This window comes from Cimex lectularius, unplaced genomic scaffold (genome assembly GCF_000648675.2).
Source record: "Cimex lectularius strain Harlan isolate CLEC.00 unplaced genomic scaffold, Clec_2.1 scaffold92, whole genome shotgun sequence".
NCBI lineage: Eukaryota > Metazoa > Arthropoda > Insecta > Hemiptera > Cimicidae > Cimex > Cimex lectularius.
The window spans coordinates 1,388,625-1,414,244 of record NW_019942502.1 but is presented as its reverse complement, the minus strand read 5'-3'; the positions used below and the strand labels follow the sequence as shown (position 1 = coordinate 1,414,244).

At 33.3% G+C, this 25,620-nt stretch overlaps 3 protein-coding genes and 1 long non-coding RNA gene across 10 annotated transcripts; 2 read left to right on the top strand and 2 right to left on the bottom strand.

The window, feature by feature from the left end:
• Positions 1 to 633: 633 nt before the first annotated feature.
• Positions 634 to 4,461, bottom strand: LOC106669508. Of its 3 annotated transcripts, none has more exons than XM_014399038.2 (7): positions 4,228 to 4,461; positions 1,913 to 2,149; positions 1,689 to 1,856; positions 1,477 to 1,569; positions 1,144 to 1,230; positions 916 to 1,073; positions 634 to 856 (listed from the first exon to the last, which is right to left on the bottom strand). In XM_014399038.2, the coding sequence occupies exons 1-7, from the start codon at positions 4,322 to 4,324 to the stop codon at positions 791 to 793; spliced, it is 906 nt and encodes a 301-aa protein (XP_014254524.1). In that variant the 5' UTR covers positions 4,325 to 4,461; the 3' UTR covers positions 634 to 790. The 3 variants fall into 3 exon arrangements, with proteins under 3 accessions (XP_014254524.1, XP_014254531.1, XP_014254539.1); XM_014399045.2 differs by lacking the exon at positions 4,228 to 4,461 and adding an exon at positions 4,012 to 4,186; XM_014399053.2 differs by lacking the exon at positions 1,477 to 1,569.
• Positions 4,462 to 4,465: 4 nt separating this feature from the next.
• On the top strand, positions 4,466 to 8,668 carry LOC106669478 (prolyl 3-hydroxylase OGFOD1). Of its 4 annotated transcripts, none has more exons than XM_024230398.1 (9): positions 4,466 to 4,686; positions 6,827 to 7,123; positions 7,183 to 7,299; positions 7,417 to 7,508; positions 7,561 to 7,683; positions 7,741 to 7,943; positions 8,018 to 8,145; positions 8,214 to 8,425; positions 8,485 to 8,668. In XM_024230398.1, exons 1-9 carry the CDS (start codon positions 4,602 to 4,604, stop codon positions 8,629 to 8,631), a joined length of 1,404 nt encoding a protein of 467 aa, XP_024086166.1. In that variant the 5' UTR covers positions 4,466 to 4,601; the 3' UTR covers positions 8,632 to 8,668. The 4 variants fall into 4 exon arrangements, with proteins under 4 accessions (XP_024086166.1, XP_014254487.1, XP_014254504.1 ...); XM_014399001.2 differs by lacking the exon at positions 8,485 to 8,668 and having other exon boundaries at positions 8,214 to 8,267; positions 8,348 to 8,425; XM_014399018.1 differs by lacking the exon at positions 8,485 to 8,668 and having other exon boundaries at positions 8,197 to 8,267; positions 8,348 to 8,425.
• Positions 4,851 to 10,016, bottom strand: LOC106669531. Its single transcript, XR_001340941.2, has 5 exons — positions 9,930 to 10,016; positions 8,009 to 8,105; positions 7,907 to 7,951; positions 7,786 to 7,845; positions 4,851 to 5,972 (listed from the first exon to the last, which is right to left on the bottom strand). It is a non-coding gene; the product is annotated as an uncharacterized LOC106669531 (long non-coding RNA).
• Positions 10,017 to 10,429: 413 nt separating this feature from the next.
• On the top strand, positions 10,430 to 12,003 carry LOC106669501 (slit homolog 1 protein-like). Of its 2 annotated transcripts, none has more exons than XM_014399029.2 (5): positions 10,430 to 10,514; positions 10,620 to 10,830; positions 10,890 to 11,132; positions 11,191 to 11,348; positions 11,409 to 12,003. In XM_014399029.2, exons 1-5 carry the CDS (start codon positions 10,474 to 10,476, stop codon positions 11,893 to 11,895), a joined length of 1,140 nt encoding a protein of 379 aa, XP_014254515.1. In that variant the 5' UTR covers positions 10,430 to 10,473; the 3' UTR covers positions 11,896 to 12,003. The 2 variants fall into 2 exon arrangements, with proteins under 2 accessions (XP_014254515.1, XP_024086167.1); XM_024230399.1 differs by lacking the exon at positions 10,430 to 10,514 and adding an exon at positions 10,546 to 10,603 and having other exon boundaries at positions 10,697 to 10,830.
• Positions 12,004 to 25,620: the final 13,617 nt, after the last annotated feature.

Below are 25,620 nucleotides of genomic sequence, written 5' to 3'. Positions count from 1 at the left end.
CTAAATTAATATCCTCATATTTGTCAAGTAAACAAGTCAAACTACATAATAATAAAATATCATCTGACCCTCCTGTTAAGCCTGGCATCCCTCAAGGTGCAATTTTAGAACCCTTATTGTTTTCAATTTTTATTAATGATCTCTCTTCTTTGTTGTTGTTGGTCTGTTAGTTGTTTTTGGTTATCTACAGATGGTCAGGATCAACAAAATCAAAATTTCTTTAAAAGATAATTCTTGTTTTTTTTTGATGATCCGTATTTCAAGCATTAAATGCTTATAATCAGGTTTAAGGAGTTACAAACATGTAATGTGTCATGTTTCTAACTGCTTCAGCCTGATGATGAGCATTTAATGCTTGAAAATCTTTACAATTTTAAAAAACAAACTGTAAGAATTACCTTCTAAAGAAATTAAACAACACCCCACCTTTATCATTTCTAAAAATAAAATTTGGATGACATAAAACTTGCCACAATTGGCAAACCAGGATGATGAAGGATGACTAGAAAAAAGATAATAGATGAAGCATACCACTTCTCAATATTTAAAAATTCATTTATACAATTTAAGTTATCAAATAGTTCAATTAAAACATTTTAAAAATAACATTTAATTATTAAAGGTAAAAATAGATATACAATAGTCATTTTTAATACCCAGTACTCATATGTACAGTTCAAAATAGAAGTCAACATAAAACAACTTGAGGTTACACCAAAGTCTTAACAATCATGGCTAATTTGTTGAAAAAATATGTATTTTTTAACTTTAAAAAGGGGGTTTATTGGAATCAAGGATCAACCCAAGGAGGTCGGTCTGGGGCTGTTTTAGCTTTCCGGTCCTCTATTTTGGAAGGCTGTAAAAAAAATTATTGTCAGACTCTTGAAAATTTATTTTTGAATGTAAAATGCTCACATTTGGCCCCATCATTTTATGGCGAATTTTCCATCGCAGGTTCGCATGTGGGTTTTCACCGGGTAAATTCTGCTGTGACCAGACACTTTGGTAACGATGGTACAAAGCAACAGGGTCTGACTTTCCTTGGCGGCTGCTAGAACTCGACGGCCTTATAACTAACAACAGATTATGAATTAAAATTTGCGCTGTTCAACTCTATCATTTGGAAATAAAACTATTTCTTACAAGAACCGCAAGGGGGAAGTTCATCTTTCTTTGAACAATATTCTGGCCTACACCTGGGACAGTTGCAGACTGAACTTACTGCACCTTCTACAAACAAACTATATTAGAAAACTAACATAAATATTTAGTTTTTATATGTAGCAACAAAAATTTTTTTGAAACCAAATGTTGTATTAACAAATTCTATTTAAATTTGTTTATTTTTTATGGACTGAGTTTTTTTTTTAACTTTAACAATGATCAGTTTATCTTAAAAAGTTGTCTTTTTAGAAAAATTACTCAATTAAATGAGGAGAATTAATTACTCAATTAATGTTTAACTACAAAACTTACGAAGCTCTTTTGTTTCATGTTGAATAAAAGATTCATTTACTCCCAGACAACTAACATTATCCCAAGAAAAACTTTCCATCTGAAATTCATAATCTTTTTACAGTTATAAATCTTTCCAACTTTGCTTCAATTCTTCTTCAAGCTCCAACTGAATATTTTTTTAATCTGTTCGACTTGCTGGTAAAAGAACTAAATCAATGATAGAAACTTACTTGATAAGCCCCCCTCTTTTGACGGTTGTCTACCATTAGACTGGCAATAGATACAGTTAGGCCGTTTGGGCAATGATTTTGAGTTCACAGACCCGTGAATCGAACAGTTTTTTTTTGAACACTGTAATGTGCAACTGATTTTTGATCTGCTTCTCCCCACCGACATAGCTGGAAATAAAAACACAGTTGAGGAATGTTTTTAGTTGAAATTCAAAAATATGTACCATTTTCTTTGTCATTTTCGTCGGTGTTTTCAGCTGATTGATAGGATTCATCACTTGTGCTGCTGTTGGCCGATCCTTCTAAATGATTATTGATCGATGTGGCATATTGTTTCTTCATGACAAATTTGGTACTCTTAAAAGAATGGGCCAACTCGGATTCACCCTTCTTTTTAACTGTTCCATCAGAAGAATTTTTATCACCTTTCCTTGTGTCATATTTGATCAACTTTTTTAAATCTAAAAAATAAAATAAAAAATTAATTAAAAATTCATGACAATTTTAATCTCAATGGTTTCTATCTGGCCTAACATGTTTTATTGTGAAATACTCTGTTGAGGTACAGTCGTACCTTGTACCTTGATCAACACAGCCTAATCTTGCTAGTTTTCTATATTATTTGGCCAATTAAATAGACTGTAAAAAGTAAAATGCATCTGACAGAAGAAGCTAGCAAAACTAGATAAAACTAGGGAAATTAAAAACAATCAAACAACACATTTCATACATTGCTGAAATCCCCAGTGTTACTAAACAAAATTATACTTCGTGCCATGGCGTAGCTTTAGAAATTACATATTACATACTGAAAAGCAGTTTGAAACTGTTCAAAATTTCTTGGAGGTGGTGAACAATATCTAACCCATCTCTTTATCATGTCCCTCAAGTGTTCTATTGGGTTCATGTCTGGAGAACTGGTAATCTGTACATTCTCAAAGGAATGTGTGACAACTCGAGCTACATGCCATCCAGCATTATCATGCATTAATGTACAGTTATCCCAAATAAATGAAGCGAATGAGATTACAGCTTCCAGTACCTTAGGATGTCCATGCATTAAAGTTCAGTATGGGCATAGTCAATTCCACCCCAACCCATAGCATAACTGTCTTTGCAAAGGTTGTGACTCTTGGTACTTGAAAAAAAGCGTTTTCCACAAATGGTCTTGATCATATGATACCACAAACCAAACCCTCATCTGTGAAAGAATAGCCCCCGACCGCTCAAGTGTCCAAGCGAGTTGCTGATTTGCGAATAGTCACCTTTTTACCCGATGCCTCTCCAGTTGTAGAAAACCTGAAGTGTGATGTATAGGGCTCGGCTATTCTCATGAAATTTTCTGTTTGATGTTGACTACCCATCAAGGAATCCGTTAAATAATGGTTCTATAGTGTGGTATGAACAATAAAACTATCGTCTCTAGCTGTCATACATCATGGTCGACCACTACCTTCTCTTCGATTGAGACTTCTGATGGCCTTAAACTGCAGACCATCATCATAGAAAGCACTAACTAGCACCCAGGACTTGGGTTATGCAATAGGTGCTAGATCTACTATCATTGGCCAAGGCATCTGCTCGAGCGAGAAAACAAAAAACTAACTTAACTCATTCAACAAGTTGATTTTGTAAAGGATGAAATTGAACTGATTTTCTTTACTGGTAATCTAAAGAGTGTAAAGGGATTAGTAACACTCTATAAAGGTAAACAAGTTATTAATGTTGTGTTTATGTTTTAAGTCAACTGTTAATGATTATTTGGAGATCGTGAGGTGTGGTATGGTGAGACGTAGGTTTTAGAAAAACATTTTCTTTATCATGCCAATGTTTAGATCTTTATTGAGATCATCTTCAGGGCTGAAAGTGATTGTTTTCTGTGTAGATGTGTCATTCTTGTGTGTCGTTTCGAGACCGTGTTGTCACACCAGACCACACCTCACGATCTCTAAATAATCATTGGTTAACAGTCACTCATTTCAACTGTTAATCTTTATATTGTAGCTAGTTATAATGGAAAATAAACAAATAAATACAAGTAGCCAGTTTTTTTTCTTTGGGTGTATATTAACAATATATTTTAGCCCTGAAAGCTTGGAGATTGATAAATATTTTGTATCTGACCACCATTAAAAGGATGATAAAATGCTGAAACATGCTCGACATCTTCAGAGACAACCAAGCTAGTTAGTTTCAAGTTAAAGCTAAACAATGTAGCATTTGTCCATTATTACAGCTTGATTGTAAATGATTAATTCTTGCAAGCTTAATGTTTTGAATATAATTTTACACTTTATATTTAGTCGGGATTGTGATTGCTTACCACCCAACGGTGAAGTGATGGACTTCACCGCAGTCAAATCCATACCTTGCATCTTGACTTGAAAAAACTTAAATCTTTTTTTTTACATTTTTAAAAATTTAGATATTCGAACCCAAATAAAATGGGCAAAGAATTTCCAATTTTAACACATGGCGATGTACAAAATTTTTTTATATGTAAAAAAACTGTTTTAGTATTGGCAATTTTGTAAAATACCTTTTATGAATTCCTTAAGTTGCTCTTTGGACACGTTGGAATATCCGAGAGCATTCAAATGCTCCAAGACCTCTCGAGGGTCCAACTCTAAATCCATTACTCGAAATAAACGAAAAAACCCTTAAAACTATTTTTTTTTTTTTTTCAAAACAAGTAAACAACCAACGGACAGAGTAATCTGTTGCTTGTCCTCAGGTAGAGTGGGGCTGGTTAACGGTAACAGCAGTAACAGCTATGCTGGTTACCGTGTCAACATCAGAAACAGACGAAGGTTACTTTTTATGGACAACACGCTGTTTCTTATAACTTATGAACTTTATACGACCCTTAAATACTAATTAAACATGGTTAAATAATTTTATTTTAATTTTACGATGTCTCTTAATCAGAATTTTGTCGACGACAAGTTCGTTGAGGAAATTTCGACCAAATATGAAAAGGAAACTCAGACTTTGACAGGTGATTGCTTTATTACTATCATAGGTATTATTGCAATACTGTTTATTACTAACATTTTTACCTTTTCTCACATTAAAAACATTATGTTTTTAAATTTGAGTTATGACCAGTATTTACAATATTTCTGTATGAACTTTAATTTTAATATTTTATGTACAAAAAGACTTCCTTAGCTTGAACGTTCACACACAATAGCTGCAGATCAATCCTAATAATAAAATAATAATAAAAAACAATTTAAGGCTGCAACCTTGTTGGTCATTAAGCCTTAAGTCTATAAAAGTCAGCGGTGCAGCCCGTCCTCATCAAAGTGAAGCTTCCAAAAACCCCGGATCTCATGCAACTAATGCTTTTTTAATCTTAATATTGTGTGTAGGGGGTTTATCCAGGAGGCGTCAATATCGGATGAACTAATTCCTGTCAATTTGTATATATGTGTAGGTTGTTAAAAAACAAATTACACAGCTAAAGTAACGACAGTTCTACAAATAAAATTTGAGATTTTTTTATCTTGACATGTAATTTAGGTAAATGCAGTATGTTAACAATTAAAAGAACACTCATTAATAAATTTGTGTATATCTTTGGATTTTGCATTTATACATTTCAATTAAAGAATTGATTAAATGGCACACAGATTCAGCACTCACCAGTCAAGAACACCCCCAGAGCATAATTTCTTAGAAGATAATGTTAGTTGAAACATTTAGATCTTATGAAATTAAACTGTGCAATTCTTTTGGGTGGTTTTAATTGGTTGTAGTGAAGTACACAGTTTGATCAATACTAATCACCTCGTCTATACCTACTCTCATTCTTAATATATGAGACTTGCCCATTAATTATATACTCAGTAGAAATATTGCCTTAATTCAACAAAAATATAATAAAAGACAAATATTATTGATACTCTAAAAAAGGAAATATGAAAAAAAGGCCGTTAAGGTCAATAAGTTCCAACTTCCAGAATTGACCAGTGCAATCCGACAGTCTAATGCTAAAAATTCAATAAAAAATATGATTAAAAGGAAATGGCAGCATCAGTGAGATGGACAGAGAAATTTATATATCAAGGGTGTCATTCCTTGGCACTATATAGAGAGTGTGTAGGAATGCCATAATTTAAATATTGCAAGGTTGTTTCAACCTCAAAACCTCCAGTGCTAGCGATCCGGCCATGAGGTACTAAAAATGCAATTAAAAACATGATTAAAAGGAAATTGATGTGTTGGGCTGGATTGCTCTCACATGTCAAGAGCTCGGAAGATAAGTGGCCTTTTGAGTATCTGAAATGAAAAAAAATGGATCATTCCTCACCCAAGAATAAGCCATGCTAGGTTGACATACACTTCCTTTTGGGCCAAAGTTCGAAGGATCTCACTAAATTGAAGGGTGAATTCCTTAGCTCCATAGAGATAATATTTTATAACTCATCTTGTGTTTCTTAGTGTATATTGATATGAAATGTATTTATAAGTGTGAATACCAGGTATAGAAGGATGCCACCTGACAGTAGAATTGGGTTCTTGAGCACAGCAGTGAGTATTTGGTGGGGGGCCGCGGTAGCCGAGTGGTTAAGGCATCAGACTCTCGGCTAGTAGATCCTGCGGTCATGGGTTCGATCCCCACCATCGCCTCTGGACTTTTTCTGACGCCTAAGAGGAACGGCGGCCACAATTGAAAGAAATTGACACGGCACTCATCAATGGAAGGGGCGAGATCAGTGACCCTGAATTTGGTCCCAACCCCCTTCAAAAATGGGTTTCTTCGATGGAAGAACATCGGTACAACGGGGGCTCAAGTTCACATTTCTGTTGCGAGCCCTCCCCCAAAATATGGAGCCAGGGATAAAGTACAATAAGCTGTACAGCTCAGCTGCAGTGCTCAGGACTACTCCTCCAGTTATCCATTAAAAAAAAAAAAAAAAGTATTTGGTACTCCTGTTTAGATTTTAAGAAGAAACTGGGCTGTCTTATTGTATGCAGACTGATATATATCTCATTTTGTGTTCCATTTTGTTTATATTGTTTGTGTGAATGCACTTATTAGCGTGAATGCGTTAAGTGGGCTGATGGTGTAATATTAAGTCACCAACCTTAATTAGATTAGTTTTTAATTCTATAACTTTTTTGGTTTTTAGAATCATATGAACTGATTACAAAGCCATTTAAAGCTCTGAAATTCATCGATTTCCTCAATGACCCAGAGTTTATTTCCGCAATTCGAGGTGACGTCAAAAAAATTGAACTGGACCGAAAAAACAACGATTTGTACAGTCTCTGGCAAAGTGGGGACCTACAAAATTACCCTAAATTGATAAGCATCAGAAAATTCATTGAAGTATTGAAAAATGAAGTGGCTCCATTGCTAGAAAAGATAGTAAAAGTAAAATTCAACAAAACCCTCAGCATAACTGCTTCTATTTACAAGCATGGAGGTGTGGAATTATTTTTCTACCATATTTATACTGTTTTAAAATGACCAAATATTTTTTAGATATGCTACTGTGTCATGACGACAAGTGTGATGACCGATGTGTGGCTTTTGTTTATTATCTGACTGGAGGAACAAACGAAATGGGTGGTGCTTTTGAAATGTTTGACCATAGCAATAGTAAGTATTAAAGAATTTTTCTTAACACCCAATTATTTATATTAACTTATGTAATTTTATTAGTATCACTTGATAATCACAAATTGCAAATTGAAGTTCTTGTAAATTTATTTTTAGAAAACGGCCAGCCAACATGTGTAGTTAAGTCAATACCTCCTGAAAAAAATAGTTTTTTGATTTTTGAAGTCGGCAATTATACATACCACCAGGTAATTATTTTACTAGTTTACTACTGAATAGTTCAATTCACAATTTTACAAGGTTTCAGAAGTGAGATCGCAGAACTTTGAAAGGCTTAGCATCAACGGCTGGTTTCACAGCGATAGGAAATTAAATTTTCTCAAATACAAGGAACCTTTCCCTAATATCATTCATCAAAAAAAGGTAAACATTGGCATCGACCCTTGTAAACGTGTTGTAATAGAAAAATTACATTTACAGGGATTGGATTTTTCATTTTTAGACGAATACATCAACGTGACTTACTTAACTCCAAGCGTGATTGTCGACGCCCAGAAGGAATTTGAAATCAACAGTTTCATACTCCTGAAAAATTACTTTGTAAACAGTTTTTTCAAAAAATGTTTAAACAATTTAAAAAATTTACCGATCACGTGGAAAGAAAAAGGCCCACCAAATAGAAGGTTATTCCCTAGAACAATTTAATTATAAAATACATTACTTATCAAAATATAATAAATTTAAATACCTTGAATAGGAAATATGATGTGCTTGATATGAAAAAAATAACAGGCAATTTAGACATCTTGATAAATTTGTTGAGAAGTCCTTCTTTCTTCGCCTACCTGAAGAACATTACAGGTCTTGATATTATTGCTTCATCAGGTGAGTAATAAAACAATAACAAAATAGCAGTTAATAAAAAATACAATGTAGTATTCTATTATTTCAAGATTTGGATACAAACCCTTCAAAAATGACTTTAGAGGTTCAAAGATGGACTTCAGGTTGTTACACGATGGCAACGGATAATGATTCTTTTTTTGAAAAATCCGGCCTAGACATGTATCTTTTTTTCAATTCCCAGGAACTACATGATACGGAGACTAATGGAGGCTCGACAAGCTACTTGGCTGCAGACGATGATGATGATGATGACAATGAGGTTTTTAAATTTGACAATCTGCTGTTAAAAAGACGATATTGAAAAAAAAAATGTTTCAGCTTTTGAACATCAACCCAGAAGACAACGCATTAATCATGGTGTATAGAACATCCGATACGATAAAGTTTACAAAATGCGTTAGCCATTTAATAAAAGAGTATTATTATTGCATATCAGCAACGTATTTCGAACCAAATGTTATCTAAAATTGTTGATTTATCGAAATAAATAATTTTATTTATACACTGTGCTTATTGCTTGTTGTTGTTCCTTTTTAAAGTTATTTTTATGAGCTTTACTTCCTCCAAGTGATCATGGCCCAGCAATTGACTTAATCTACCACTGTAGTCTCAAATCCCAGTTCTGCTCAGTTATTAAGTCGAAGGGTTCGCATAGTTTTGACCGAACCTTTAGCCAATTTGAAATAAAACACAGAACCCTCAAACACTTAATTAACTCCATGTTTATTTTTAATCAACTTAATCTCCCACAGTGCGGACTTAAATCCAAGTTCTGCTCAGTTATTAAGTTCAAGGGTTCGCCTAGTTTTGACCGAACCTTTAGCCAATTTGAAATAAAACACAGAATCCTAAAACCCTTAACTAACTCCATGTTTATTTTTCATCAACTTAATCTCCCACATTGTGGACTTAAATCCCAGTTCTGCTCAGTTATTAAGTTCAAGGGTTCGCCTAGTTTTGACTGAACCTTTAGCCAATTTGAAATAAAACACAGAACCCTAAAACACTTTACTAAATCCATGCTTATTCTTCCATCAACTTAATCTACTGTGTATGGACTTAAATTGCAGTTCTGTACAGTTATTAGTCTAGTTTCTGCTTGTATGAAGATTTTAAAATGTTCAATGAAAGTCATTTGCTGGTTCTTATTACTTCTTAGCGGAATTACTCTTTAATAAACTTATAAATTGAAAAAGTTGGTTTTCATTTTGTTATAAATAACAAAATAGAAAGTTGCCTATTGGACGAGGATAAAAGAAAGAAAAACAAAGAACCAAACTGCGTTGTCACCCCGCTTCAAAAATAAATCTCACTAATAGAAAGTATCTTGTCTTAGGTCATCCTGAACTATCTGTTATCTGGTTTTGTTTATCATTATCATGCTTCAACATTTCACAGATTTATAAAAAGGACATATTCAAAACGTCACACAGACCAACCATTCAAGGCTGCTGAATTAAACCTGAGAGAACAAAACCCTGGATAATAAAACACAATTAAATTACATTGTCGCACATCTATGCCCTTATCCAGAGCTTTGTAAACAGCCGCTTTATCCAACGTAAAGTACAAAACCTTGTCAGCAGGACCTGGGGTCCGTGTCATTCCAGATTGCATATGAATCCAGGGCTGATGACCTTCCAAGGTTCACAATTTGAAGCCTTGGCTAAGACAGGCTTGGAATGAAGACTGCCAAAGTGAATCAGAGAGTTGATGGCTGCAGTTTGGTATTCACAGTATTCAGATCAGTTCAGTGAAATCACCTGAATTTGGAAGTTAAGTCCTGTCGAGGAGTTCATCAGAAGAAGGTACCTCCAGCGATCCAAGATCTACGTCTCAGGGCAACAATATTCTCATTATTACATTATTATTCGCTATAGTATCCTGGACGTCCTGGAGTACAAGAGAAGTGTCACAATATGTCTACTTAATTTTGATGCATACACTGCAAAGGAAAAAATTCACTGTCTTAATTTTCCAAATTTGTTTGAAAACACAAACATAGTATGTATCACATGTATATTTTTGTTTCTCTGTCACAATAAGTTTCGATGCACAATAAATATTGGGCGCGGTGTGTAAGGTCATAATGAGGCCAGCTTTTAATAACTCAACGCTAGGTTTTATTTGTCTGTTTAATTATTTGATATTCTCTTTAAAAGAACTATATTTTTTAACAGTGCAGCACCTTAAAATTGATTCAAAAGATATTAAATGATTCATATTTTAAAAAGGTGGAGCAAAGAAGATAAGATAAGAATAAAGCCAATTAGTCAATATCAGTAATGTTATACGTTGAAGCAATAAATGAAGTCGCAAAGTGTGTTAGTGAACCCAATAGCTTTTAAGTAAGTGCTAATTTAGCAAAATGCAACGACAGATTTTTAAATTGCTTATAAAAATGAATTTGCCTTGTATAAAAACCCTATGGTCATAAGTGTGTATTGTTTCAGAATACAATTAATTGTATTTTTATTGCTTTACGAAAATGTAATGTCAATTTATTGCCCACATTATTGCCGTTGTTCAGTTACAAAAGGCAGAGGACTTGTAAGTTGCGTCGGGAAGACAATCGTTAGTGTCGATTTGGATATACCGAAAAACGTCCAGTGGCTGCAACTGTCTCACAATTCCATTTATGAAATTAGAGATTTTCAATTTTGGGTAACGATTATCATAGTATGTATTAAACGAATTATATATTTTTCATGTATGTTTTATAGGACTTGCAGCTCGTTTACATCGTGGAACTGGACCTGGCTTACAACCAGATCCAACAGATAGGCTTGAATGCTTTCGACGGTATGCGAAGATTGAAGAAGCTGGATTTAAGCTACAACCACCTTTATCACATCATGCCAAATACATTTGAAGCTAATAAACAACTTGAAATGCTTATTCTTCAAGGAAACCCTTTAAGATATATAACTCAGGCTGAATCATTTTTAGTTTCCAATTCTATTAATGTACGCATTTTATTTTAAATGATTTATTTTTTTCTTAAAATTTTGTTTCTTCCTTTAGTATCTGGATTTGAGCAACTGTCGGGTCAGTCATTTTCATCCATTAGCTTTTAAATCATTACCAAATTTGAAGCATTTAAATATATCTCACACCTGGGTTTCTCAAATAAGAACGAAGGTCTTGGACACCCTTGTTCTTCAACTTCTTGACATAACAGAGTATGTAATGCGTTATAAATGTTAAAAAATTAAGTTAATATTTTTTAAAATATTTTATAGAACTGGGATTAAATGCGATGGTGACACTAGAGCGTTGATAAACTGGGCGTCAAACTATACGAAAATCATCGGCTCTCCTTGTAAAAAAAATTTGAAGGCTGAAACCAAGAAATTTGAAAAACTGATCGCAATTAAATATCCGTATTTCTCCGAAGAAGACAACGAAGAGAATCGCAGTAGTGAGGAGGAGTACAAATGTGAGCCCAAAGATCAAACACAGGCGATTACGACCACTAGAAAGCCGGAAGAAACCACCAAGAAAAAGAATTTCTCCTTGGGATACCGAGAGCACATGCTAGCTTTGTCGTTTTTTTGCGGCTTGATCATCGGTGGAGCTTTTTCGACAACAGTTATATTTATGTGTATTTACTCTTGGAAGGCGATAAAGACAAGAAGAAGAAGAAGAATGAGACAGTTCAGAAATAATATTTACACAACTTGTGAAACACCACCTCCAACTTATTGTGACTTATTTGGAACAAACTAATATTACTAACATAATAACAAGATGAATTATAATTACCAAATAATAATGTTTTAAATTTTGTACAATTATAAAAATATGGGTCAAAAACTACCAAAAAGAATATGAATATAAATTTGTAAATGTTAACAAATAAAACAAAGGTTCCTTTTATCATTACGATAATTTTTTTTAGAACCTAATATCACATTAAATTTTGAATTTAAATTGATCAACATGAACAAAACTACAGTTGAAGTGTACATTAACCTATTACTGAACGTTTTTATTAAACTATTTTTTTTACTTTTAGTTATCTTATACTACTCTAATTGATAAACTTTGACATCTTTTAACGTCATTCATGTCAGAACAATAAATAATAAATTTTAGATAATAACGTTATCTATTAATTGTCAGGTATTTCCTTTCTCAAAAGATCAAATACATTCAGTATATCCGACACCTATTAGCATGTTTTTTTAAACATTTTAGTGTTAATAACTTGTTCATAATTTTTATGATCATTAACAAAACAAAAATTTACTGATTTTACATCCAAATAAATAAACACTTAAAAATAAAAAATCAAATTTTTAAATACATTTGCTAAAGATTTATTTAAATTGTCAATACAAATATTTTACTGGACTGTTTGACAGTTCCTCACTGAAGATGGTGCAAAAAGAGTGACAGTGTCAGTTAGTTGATTTTTCACAGTGTGACGTGCAGACATCTGCCATCAATTTCATAGTTAATAAATTGTTGATATAATTCTTATTAATTTGCAACTTTAATAAGTCTTAAAAACATACAGGTTTTCTTTTTAAGAAATACATCTTTAGATTGACCACATCTGACTATCATGTCCACAGATTCAGACCTCTTTCAAAATCCCAAAATTTTTCCATTTTTCTAGAGTCAGTGGTGACTATAATCTTCCTTTCTTCCATCGTGGCCTAAATTGTGAAATTGTCCCTTTTTTACTTCTTCTTGTCTTTCTGAAGAGGCTGTACCATTTCTGTGCATGATTCGATGTCTCTGCTGTTTCAAGACACTTGGCAGGTTTCGGTCTGATTTTTTTTCATTTTTTTAAAGGTGGTGGTTGAACAAGCAAAATTTACTTCTTGCTGTAGAGAGGTAGATTTTTGTCCTGTTGAGATGTCGAGGAACTTTTTTGATCGTTTTGTTGGTGAATTCATCCAGTGTGTCATTTCTTTCTCCATCCATTTCAGTTCAACTTTTAGCATGTTATTATGTGATTCTGGTCCAATAAGTGCGAGGGCTTCTGCTTTTGACTGTCAGCCTGTTCATTGCCTTCAATACCCTCAAGTCCTGGCGTCGAACATTGGTTTTCACTTAGAAAACTTTTTTAGCTTTATAAAACGCAGAGGTTTATTTAACGGACTCGATTCACGCAAAAACAGACAGACCATATATTGAAATGCTGAAATGTATCTGACAGAAAAAACCCAACAAAAATAAGCAGACAAGTACAATTGAAGAAGATCATGCTGATAATTCACCTTTTTTACCAGACCAGAATGTTTCACAAATATATTAAAGACAACTTTATAAAAGACTTACAAAAAATCCTTATAAATTATTGAACATTTGTCAGAAAATAAATCAATTTTATTCTCAATGTTCTACATATTATAAATGCATTTTAAGTATTAAAAAAAAAATGTGGAAGGGTGACGCAACGAAACGATGACCAGGGGCCAATTTGAAAATTATGAAATTATTTTTAATGAATCTAGGCTTTAATTCTTTAATAAATTGCACAAAATTTAAAAACTGCTTGTTTTTCTCACTATCTGATTTATTATTACTTTAACATTTTCAGTTTGATAATAAATTCCTTTTTATAATACCAGAAAAAAAAAAATGTTTACTCTGTTAATCTGAAATATTTTCTGATCATAAAATTAATTTATGTTAAAAGAGATTTAATCAATTTGGACCGGATAGTTACGCAAGACAGTTAAACTTTACCTACTTAGCCACTTGTCAGAATAACAATGAGACACCGGTTTGGAATGAATGCTTTTCACGAACCAAAAAGTGTTTCTTTGCTTGGTTGACTTGCAAATGGGCCGATTTGTTTGCAGTTCTGTTTAACATAAGGGAAAAACGTCAAGGAGTAAAAAATAAATCAATGACTTCAAACCAACCTATTTCTACGTAAAAATATATCAAACAACTTTGCCAAAATTTTATTATTTATATGCAGTTCGGCAGTACCCAAATGTTCTAACAAATTGACTTGTGGCTTTAGCCAGTTATAAGCTACAGTCGTGGAAATTTTAATTTCAATTTATTTAACAGGTTGATTTACAAAATAATTTATTACTTAATCCAAACAGAGTCACTGAGTTACAAGACAAGCAGAATTGACAGCTCTAACTGTCCTGTCAGATGGAAGTTCTCATAAGCAGATAACAGGGTACAAGCAATCCAAGAATCTCCTAGCAAGATTTTTAACTAAAAAAAAAAAAAAAAAATGCATAAAAGGACCCCGGAAAAACACTAGAATTTTATTAAGTTCTCTATTTTTCGTGGTCCGCTTGACCGATTAATATTATACAATTAATTAAGGTTTTAAGTTGAGATAAAAAAGTCAGTGTCACAAGTGGGATTTGAACCCACGACCTTCGGCTTGATACACTGCTAATCAACCACTTGAGCTATCTGACTTCGATCCCCTTGGGCACTTACTTCCCATCTCAACTGCACCTTTTGAATTCAAGCCGAAGGTCGTGGGTTCGAATCCCACTCGTGACACTGACTTTTTTATCTCAACTTAAAACCTTAATTAATTGTATGTTACTAGGGCACACCAGCTCATTTACTCCCAGGTTGTGAAGCTACACTACATACAAAATGAGGAAATATTTTGGGTCTACAACCTATTGTGACAAAGTAATTAATTAAAAAATATATATTCATAGATAAATTTGGCTAATATACTGCAATTACAAAATGATGGACATAATAACTTTTGAATTTTAATAACATCTCTGGCCCAATTTCCAGACAGCAAAACCCAATTAAATTTAATTTTATTTAAATAATTAAATAAAAAAACCATGATAAAAGCATAAACAGAAAGATAGTAAGTGAGGAAAGTGAATGAACAAACTAGAATACGTGTGTTGAAGGTAAACGGAGAGAAGACAGAAGAGAAAAAATAGAATTCTAAGAAGAAAAGAATAAGAGAGAAAAGACTAAGAAAGGGAGAGAGTGACTGAAAAATTCAAAAAATCGCAAATACAAACACACTTATACAAAGACAAGCCTAAAGCATGGATAGGTAGTGTGAAAAATGTAAAGGATGTGTGATTGAAGCAGATATATAAAGAGGAGAGAGAAGAGAAGGTAATATTAAGAAGAGAAGCATAGAGCAGAGAGGTCTAAAATGAGAAGATACAGATAGAAAGAGAGAAGGAAAGAGAAATTAATTAACGATTTATTTATTAAACTAATGGAAAAGTTAGGTCTCTAGGACCTTTCTTACACCTAATGTGTAATTACAATTACAATATTTGTTTACAGTCGCGCAGACGTAAAATAAAAATAACAAATTATTGTAAGTTTAACTTATAGTAATATTTTTATACAGAGCATATTATTGCTGATTAGATATAAATTAGATATAGATTTTTTGTAAGATTCTTAAAAACTAGATTAGAACCTTTTAGAATTGGACCACAATTTTAAGATTTAAAAATGAAATAAAATAATACTAAAATGGTTATTAACGTTTTACAAGTTAATGTAAAAGTATGTAATAAAAAAGATAATAAGTAATAAATAAAAGTACATGATGTGATGTTATCTACATAAATAATATATAAGGTAAATGCTAATCTGTAGTATTATATTCAGTAGTTATATCATTATCTTGATAGTAGTCAATAGATGTACAAATTCTGTGTATGCCAGTCTTTTATCCATTAAGGTGACCTTTATGTTTTACTTTGAATGATTTTATGCTTTTTATTTGAACAATGTGTTTTGGTATTGAGTTAAAGATTTTTGAAGCTTTTATTTTAAATATGAATTGCTAAGTGTTTTTGTTCTGCGTTGAATTAGATGAATTAAGTAATTAGCGAGGTGTGAGAGAGAGAGAGAGAGAGAGAGTGAAGAGTGGAGTCGTGAAGAAAAGAGGAGAGAAGAGAAGCTAAGAGAGGGCAAAAGAATAGTAGATATGAGAAAAGACAAAGAGAGAGACCAACAAAATATTATCTAACAATGGAGCTTGATAGATTTTTCTTACAGCTGTAAGAAAATATAAGTACGATGTGTTTCCTTGTTTAAAGGAACTCAGATGAACACGAAATTATAAAAATACTTGGTTTTCTGACTCATTTAAGATTGGTTATTTATTTGCTTGAGAGTAAATTAATATTTTTTAATGAATGAAGTAATCTGGGAATATCTAATTTTAACATATTATCTCTATTTATTTATCTATCTATTTATTCCACTCTCATTTTTCTTACTCAACCTCTTTCAAATTAACAAAAAAAACCATATTGTTCAATTTATTATTCTTCAACAGATAAATGAGATGAAGAACGTATAGACGCAAACACTTTCTAAGATCGAGTCTAGAACGTTCCTTAGTTTGGGACAATATAATTACTAGGTCTATTCAGGCCCAGGCGCCCACCATTCAGGAAGAAGTCTGATGATTTTTCTTAAACCGTTATTCGAAGAAAGAGGATTAGGCGTTTTAAATTATTTAATATCACGATAAACTCTTCGACGATTCAAGTCTCAATGTATGAAGAACAAAACGTAATAGAAAATGGCGATTGGGAACGACCAGGGTTTCGATTGAAATAAAACACTGACCACAACTCAAACGAAAGATTGTGAGGATGGTAGTCGGAAGTTTAATGTGTCAACGTACAAGAACGGCGTTCTAAAAATACCCAGGTCCATTGAACTTGCCTGCCTTCCATAATACATAATAATCACGCCCACATGCCGGACAGTTTTTTACCACTTTTTCTCCCCTTCAATGAAGCTCCGAACCGAGATTATCGCCCCCTTATCTAGAGTACACTAAAAATCCAAGCGTAGAGCTTTTTTTTTTTGTAAATCTTAACCGAGGATGGAAAATAAAATCCTACTCACAATCAGCTTCAATGGTAAAATATAAAAGTTTTAGGAGCTTTCGTTCAAAATTTCAAAACAATAGAATCTGAAAGTACAAAGATCAGCAAAGTACTTTTCGCAAATAAAATCGTAATATAATAAGCTATATAAAAAAATAATACGAACTCAAAAACAAAAACATGGTCTTTTTTAACTCTGGGCTTGGGATGTTGTGAGCGTGTGTGTAAAGAAAAAGCAAAAGAGAGAGAGAATCTTACGTAGCAAGAATGAGAACAGGTAAAGAATGTGAGTGAAAAGGTAGAGGATATGAAAGAAGATACGTGAAAGGAAAGGGAGAGAAGAGAATCGAAGAAACCAGAAGAAAAGAGTAGAGAAGTGATGAAAAGGTAGGAGAAGAGAAGATTAAGAAGAGAAGAGTGGAATAAGAAGTCTGTGGGAGTCGGGGGAGCGAGTGAGGGAGAGAAAGAAGAGAGAGAGAGAGTGAGGCGGAGAAAGGGAAAGAAAGAAGATAGAGAAGAGAGAGAGAGAGGGAGATAAAGGGAAAGAAAGAAGAGAGTGAAGAGAGAAGAGAAAGAAGAGAGAGAGAGAGAGAGAAAGGGAAAGAGAGAATAGAGAGAAAAGAGAAAGAAAATATAGAGAAATGAAGAAAGTGAGTGAGAAAGTAGAGGGTTAGATAGAGGAGGTGAATAGATTGAGAAAAGAAAATGTACAGAAGAGAACCGAAGAGAAGAAAAGATAATAGAAGAAAAAAAGAGTTAAGAAAAGAAAAGTGAAGAGTGGAGCAGGTAAGAGAAGGGAAGGAGCGAGAGATATAGACTCAAAATACCGGATAAGAACACACGAAATAACACAAAAAAACACATATGATAAAACCATAGATAAAAGAAGATAAGGTGAAGAAAGAGATAAAACGAAGAGAAAAATGAGAGAATGAAGTAAAGTCCCAAAACACCAGATAAGAACGCAACTAACTGTACAAAAACATACATACCTATACACTCACGAATATAGCGTTACAGAAAGAAGAAAAATTGAAAAAAAAATTGTATGATAGACAGAGATAAAGTTAAGGGAAGAGGCTGAAGGATAGACCCAAAATACCAGATGAGATCACAAGTAACTGCACAAAAACACAAACACATACGACAAAAGCACGGATAAAAGGAGATAAGCTGAAGAAAGAGATAAAAAAAGAGAAGAGAGTGAGAGCGAATGATAAATCCAAAACACCAAATATTACTATATAAAAAACACACAATCACACCCACGAATAAAGCATATAAACAGAGAATATGTTCAAAGATTGAAAAAAAGATGATGATAAAGGTAAATAGAGGAAAGAGGCTGAAGGAAACGGCCCAAACAGATAAGAACAGAAGTAACACGCAAAACTTAATGGTAATGATTTTTTCTTTTTTGTACTCGCATTTGGGTCCGTCTATACTCGCGAGTTTACGCCACTATTTCATCACTGAAGAAGCGCAAAGCCGAAACATGTTAGAATGGCAGTGAAGATGGACCTAGTGCAACTACACAAAAAACTATATGTACCTAATACATAGAAGTTTTATTTTTTAGAAATTTATTAATGTTATATATAAGTTTATTATTTAAAAAAAAACTTTTATTCTTCTGCTGTCCTAAAAGTACAACAAATAAATTTTTAAAACAAAATTGCTTAGAGGCATCAAAGATTTTATAGTCAATTTAATCAATTAATATATTCATTTATAAATATAGGCTGTTATGAAAACCTCCATGAAATTTTGTCATTATATTTCGCGACTTGATACATTTTTATCAACATAATATTTTAAAAGAGAACCACTATTTTATAATATTTAAGCGGATTTTTTCAGGTAATTTTAAGTTTTAATAGATTCATCAGATTCTAATAAATATTTATAAGCAGGTCCTTATCGATTCGTTTTTGAGACGTAAATACTGTACGAGAGCACGCAACGGAGTTGCACTTTTACCCTAATTCAACCTAGACATAATTGCGATTTGCGCATCGTCTGGGGATTTTTTTTTTTAAATTTAAACAAATTATATTTATCGCTCTTCAGGTCACGATTGATAACCCAGTTCAAAGTAAATACGCATGGCGATGGGCAACGTAAAATAAAAGAGTACAACGATCAGAAAACAGGTGTAATAAAACTAAAGTTTTTTTATGTATTGCCCTTTTGTACCGACTGATAACGACCAACACGGAAATATAAAAGATAATCTGTCGATTTTTTTTTTCAGACGAGGAAAACAAAATAGAAATTTCTTGACTTCGAAGGCGAACAGTACGAGTTACACAGGAAGACAAAAGTCAAGATCTACGATTAGCTCACCATTCAAATTAGACTAGACAAAACTAGTTTTGCTTAAAATTTAACCTCGGCACACTTTTGTAATGCCTGGCTATAAGTTTAAAAAAAAACGATAAGCATTTACAGATTAGAAGGTTGGACAAACATATTATTTACCAATCATCCTTATCCAGTTCTAAAAAAAATCTAATTCGAAACAATACATTTTAATAGATGTTATCTTGTTCCGTTTTATTGAGAACGTCATCATGCCAGACCCTGTAATAATATTTATAATAAAAAAACTTAATCATGGCTGTAAGAAATAAATTATTTTTGCGATTTTTATCACAAACCATGATAGTTTAGTAATATATTTGTTCAATTTGTTTAAACTAGGATTGATTAAAATAATAACTTTTTTTTTTAACGAGGGTTCGCAACAGCAGAGGTTACATCAACCCTGTGTTTTTGAAAAAAAAGCCCATTTGTAAGTATGTCGGGTTCGAATGCAGGGCCGCTGGATTCGAACCCGGGACCTTTACCTTACAGTGATGGGCGCCGTGTCAACCCACCGTTGCGGCCACCGACGCCCCTGTTGTTGATATTATTGCAACAATTTATTTACTTTCTCGAAAGATCCTATCGGAAGTGGCACGCAATTTGTGGGTAAAGAGGTGAATTGTAAAAGAAAACTTGTGAAAATAGTCGAGGGTATGTGGTAGAGGTAGAAATGTAAAGATAAGAGAAATAAAGTGAAAGAGACCCAAAACAGCAGATAAGAAAACAAATTATACGGAAAAATCGTATTCCCAAGAATAAAGCATAGATATAAAGCGGACTTAAAAAAAAGAGTGAAAAAAATAGAGGATGTGTGATAGAAGTAAATAGAAAGAACAATGAAAAGATAAGAGAGTAAATGAGATCCAAAACATCAGAGAAAGATAGAAAGAGAGAGTGAGAGAAAAAGTAGAGGATGAGGAAGTACTTAGACAGAGAGAAGAGTAATCAAGAGGGGAGAGAACAAAAGAAGACAAGTGAATAGAAAAGATGACATGAATTGAGGAAAAGAGAAGATTAAGAATAGGTCAGAAAAGTAGATTAGAGTACAGAAGACATGAGATGACAAGAAAACATAGAAAAAATAGTACAGTCTGGAAGGAGAAGTAAATGAGGGAGTAAGAGAGTAAGTGAATGAGCGAGGGAGAGAAAGAAAGAGAGAGGGAAGTAGAGGATGTTTAATGGAGGTGCATAGATAGAGAGAAAGCGAGAAGTCGGGAGAATTGGGGAGTAACGAGAAAGAAAAGAGGAGAAAAATCAGACTACTCGCAATCAGTTAAAATGAATAAAATATAAAAGTGTGTGGTGATTAGTGACCGTTAATCGATATTTATTTAGAAATCGTGAGATGCGGTCTGGTGTGATGTAGGTTTCAGAAAAACATTTTCTTTATCGTGCCATTTCGATCTTTATTGAGAGACGTATATAAACGTATATAAACCCAAAATAGCAAAATCTCACTGGCACTCTCAACACGACACGCAAGAATGGCACAATTACACAGAAGACAAACACTTTGAGCACTGAAGATGATCTCAATAAAGATCGAAACGTTGGCACGATAAAGAAAATGTTTTTCTGAAACCTACATCACACCAGACCGCATCTCACGATTTCTAAATAAAAATATAAGTTTTGAGAGCTTTCATTCAAAATTTCAATGATTGCATTCAGTAACAATAGAAATGTTTAGAAAGCATAAAGATCTCCAATCTGTCTATATTCTTTCTATCAATGTGTAGAAATAACAAAAAAAAATTCAAAAAACACTCACAAAAATCGTAATATAGTAAAATATATTTAAACAAAAAAATACAATATAAAAATCAAAACCACGTATTTTAACTAAGTGTGAGCTTAGTTCTAGACTTAAAATATTGTGTGTGCAAAAGAGGAAAAGCATAAGAGAGGGAGAGAGAGAGAATGTTAGAAAGAGAAGAGGTAAAGAATGTAAGTGAAAAAGTAGAAGATATGAGTAAAGGGAAAGGGAAACAAGTGATAAAAAGAAGAAGATTAAGAAGAAAAGAGTTGAGTTAGAAAAGTGTCTGTGAGTGGGAGTGAGAGAGAAAGAAAGAGAGGGAGAGAGAAAGAGAGAGAGAGAGAGAGAAAGAGAGAGAGAGAGAGAGGGTGAGCGAGAGAATCTTACGTTAGTAGAAAGAGAAGAGATGAAGAATGTAAGAGAAAAAGTAGAAGATATGATAGAAGAGATCTGAAGAGAAAGGGAGAGAAGTGATAAAAAGAAGAAGATTAAGAAGAAAAGAGTCGAGTTAGAAAAATGTCTATGAGTGGGAGAGAGTGAGACAAAGGAAGAGAGGGGGAGAGAGAGAGGGTGAGCGAGTGAGCAAGAAAATCTTACGTTGCTAGAAAGAGAAGAGATAAAGAATGTAAGAGAAAAAGTAGAAGATGAGAGAAGAGATCTGAACGGAAAGGGAGAGAAGTGATAAAAAGAGGAAGATTAAAAAGAGAAGACTGAGTTTAGAAAAGGTTCTTTGAGTGAGAGAAAGAAAGAGAGGGGAGATAGAGAGGGAATCTGAAGTAGATAGAAGGAGAGGAATAAGAAAAAAAGTAGAGGTTGTTTGTTGGAGGTACTTATAGAGAGAAAGACAGAAATCAAGACAAGAGAACAGAAAAAGATTGGAGAGCAGAGTTGATTGAAGGGCAGAGAAGAGGAGAGAACAGAACAGAAAAGCAACAATAGAAATGAGAAAAGAAAGAGATAGAGTGAGGGTGAAAGATAAATGACACTCAAAACACAAGTAACTACAAAAATCCAAATACACACACGACAAAAACTTATAGAAGGAGAGTTGATAAAAAAAGAATGTTCGTAGATAGAAAATAGATTAGAAGAGAAGAATGTGAGAGACTGAAAATACCACATAAAACACAAGTAACGACGCAAAAAATACAACTACAAACTCACATATACACACACGAGAAAAGCGTAGATAGAAGGCGATATTAAACGCCCCATTTTCCTCGTCTGCTGATAAAGTGACGTGAGTCGTAGGTTTGCAATTTATTTAATTTCTTAAAAGATCCTATCTGAAATAACGCCTAAAATAAATTTTTAATTTCTCCAGTCGTGTTTGATCCGTTGTAAAATTGCGAGCCAGTTTGATCAAATCCAGGTCTCGCTTTATTTCTGCTTCATTATTTATTAATGTCCATGGTAAAAGGGAAATTGCGTTATTTCATCCATTTTGGGATGGTGTGTTTCAATTTTGTATACCTGCTCTTTTTTTCTCTACATTCCAAGCAGATTCCCTGGTTCTTAGCAGGTATATCATACTGGTTTTATAGGCCAATGTTTGGCCAATCGTTTGGCACTTGAAAAATTTCTGAGCCGTTGTTTTTAGCAATAAAAATGAAAAGAGACAAACAAAATATAAATTTTTCCAGGTTAATCATAATTTGAACTAGGACATCCGAAATAAAGCTTGGCTTACTTTCCGAACTTGAATATAATCAATGAATTACGTAATATACGGAACAAAAGTCCCACTATCTGTACTAATTTTCCAACGATTTTCCGCTGATAAACAAAAAGAAATGTTTTCGAAACTCAAAACTAATCTATAATTGAAAACTAGAAAAAAACTGCTAATTTTTGTAATATTACCTCGATTTAAAAGTAAAAAACATATTAAGGAAAAAGTTTTTGTTTCTATAATTAATTTTAAAAAAAGTTTAAACAGCAGGTCACTTATTAAGCTACAGAGGATTAAAAGAACAAGCTGAATTCTTTCACAATGCCAGGATAACGGTCCTTTTCTTCAACGTCATCAGATCTGAAAGGATTCTAACAATGCCTTCTGCGAGGAATAACTCATGAAACTTTCATTGTTCTTCTTTCATATAAACAGAAAATATCTTTGGACTCATAAAATAACATTTAAAGGAAAGGCCCAAAAATTTTTGGAATGCTTTATCAACAAAGAACTTAACTCAAGAAACACAAAGAAGAAAAACGAACTCGACAAAAAATCATACAGGTTCTGTTATAAAACATCAAAATATCGAACTGACAAGCTGAATAATTGGAAAAAAAAAACAATATATATTTTGTTGTTTAAAAACGTATAAAAAGGACCCAGTTGGCAAAATGACGCACAGACCAACCACCGAAATCTTCAGTTTCTTTTTGGAGTCATATTGTCTCTGTCAGGGGTTCAATACTGGTGATTTAGAAAACCCTAAGTCTCCCATTTAGAAAACCTGATCAAATTTCGTTTGGCACGGACAAATTATAACAAATGAAGGAGTAAGCTGGTTGCCTCACCCTGCTTATGACCTAGACGTTGCGTCAACTAACAGAGCCTCGCAGCTACGGAAATTGGCGTATTAGTTTGAACGTATTAGTGTTTTCCATTTAAGCTTTGTTGTAGATCGAATTTCCTCAGGATTTCATTAACAAAAAGCCTGATTAAACAGATAGCAACTGGTCTCACACTGTTTATAACCCTGACGTTGCGCTAACGACAAAAGCTACGTACATAAAAAGAAAATGTGCCAATTATGCTGAAGTATTAGTGTTTTGCACTTAAGCTATGTTGCAGATAGAATTTACTCTGAATTTCATTAAAAAAACCTTAATCAGTTCTGGAAGAGTTGAGAGTGACTGGACCACCCTGCTTACACCCTAAACGTTGCCCAACGACCAGTGCTAAACCAGAGAATTACCAGTTAGGTGGGATTTATTAGTGTTTTGCATTTAAGCTTTGTTGCAGATCGAATTTCCGCTGGATTTCATTAGAAAAGCTTAATTAATTCTGGATGAGTTGAGAGTGACTGGACCACCCTGCTTATAACCTAAACGTTGCCCAACGACCACGTGCTAAACCAGAGAATTACCAGTTAGGTGGAATGTATTAATGTTTTGTATTTAAGCTTTGTTACATATCGAATTTCCTCTGGATTTCACTAAAGAAGCTTAATAGTTCTGGATGAGTTGAGAGTGACTGGACCACCCTGCTTATAACCTAAACGTTGTCCAACGACCACGTGCTAAACCAGAGAATTACCAGTTAGGTGGAATGTATTAATGTTTTATATTTAAGCTTTGTTGCAGATCGAATTTCCTCAGCATTTCATTATCAAAAAGCCTGATTAGTTATAGATTAATAGATAGCAACTGGTCTCACCCTGTTTATAACCCTGAAGTTGCGCTAACGTCCATAGCCGCGTAGATAAAAAGAAAAGATGCCAATTATGCTGAAGTATTAGTGTTTTGCACTTAAGCTTTGTTGCAGATTGAATTTACTCTGAATTAAAAAAAAGCTTAATTAATTCTGGATGAGTAGTGACTGGACCAACCTGCTTATAACCTAGACGTTGCCCCAACGACCACGTGCTAAACCAGAGAATTACCGGTTAGGTTGAAAGTATAAGTGTTTCGAGATGTTTTGCATGCTGAGCTTTTCCTGATTTAATTTCTGCCTCACCCTGCTGATAAGAATATACTCTAGATTTTATTCTAAAAAACTTGATAAATTTTACATCAATGAATAGCGGACCTTTGGGCCTAATTGCCTAATTTTGCGTCAGTCTGTGAAAAGTGGGTTTTTTTATTTATACAATTGTTCAAATAATATTAAAAATTATGAATCTATAATATCGCAAATGAGTGATGCGTTTATTTGTCCCACTGATTGTTGTTTGTCGAGCTAAAAATGGAATTTTTACAATGGAAAATTACAAATGATGCATTGTTCAGTCCGAAATAATTTCCATGGGAAAAATATCGTTGTTTATTTATTTTTTGGCGATAATAACTTTTTATTATAAGCATCAAAAAGTGATATTGTCAGGGATAGTTGAGCGCTTATAAATAAACTCCAAGGCAGGTGTTATTTTAAGACTTCAGTTTTGCTTTCTATGATTCAAAATTTGTTTAAAAAAGGGATTCCTGTTTTAAGATCAAGACAATTTTTCTTAATTAAATTCCTATATTAAACTATTATACAGATGCTTTATTGCACATTGAAAATACTAAGCCCTAAGTTTCTGCCATTTTTAAAACAAAAAATCGTCGAGTTTAAAAGTGTTAAGAAAACGGATTATCGGCCCGTTTAGGTAGAAACCAACTTGAAAAATCAAGCCAAACTACATCGTTGACTTTGTTTTAAAGTAAAGGGTGGCGTAGTGAACTTTAAACTTGAAACGTTATCGGTGTGCGTCAGGTTAGACATTATGCACGGCGATGTCGATAGGCAATTACCGATTTTTATCTATTTGACCCTATCTGATATATACG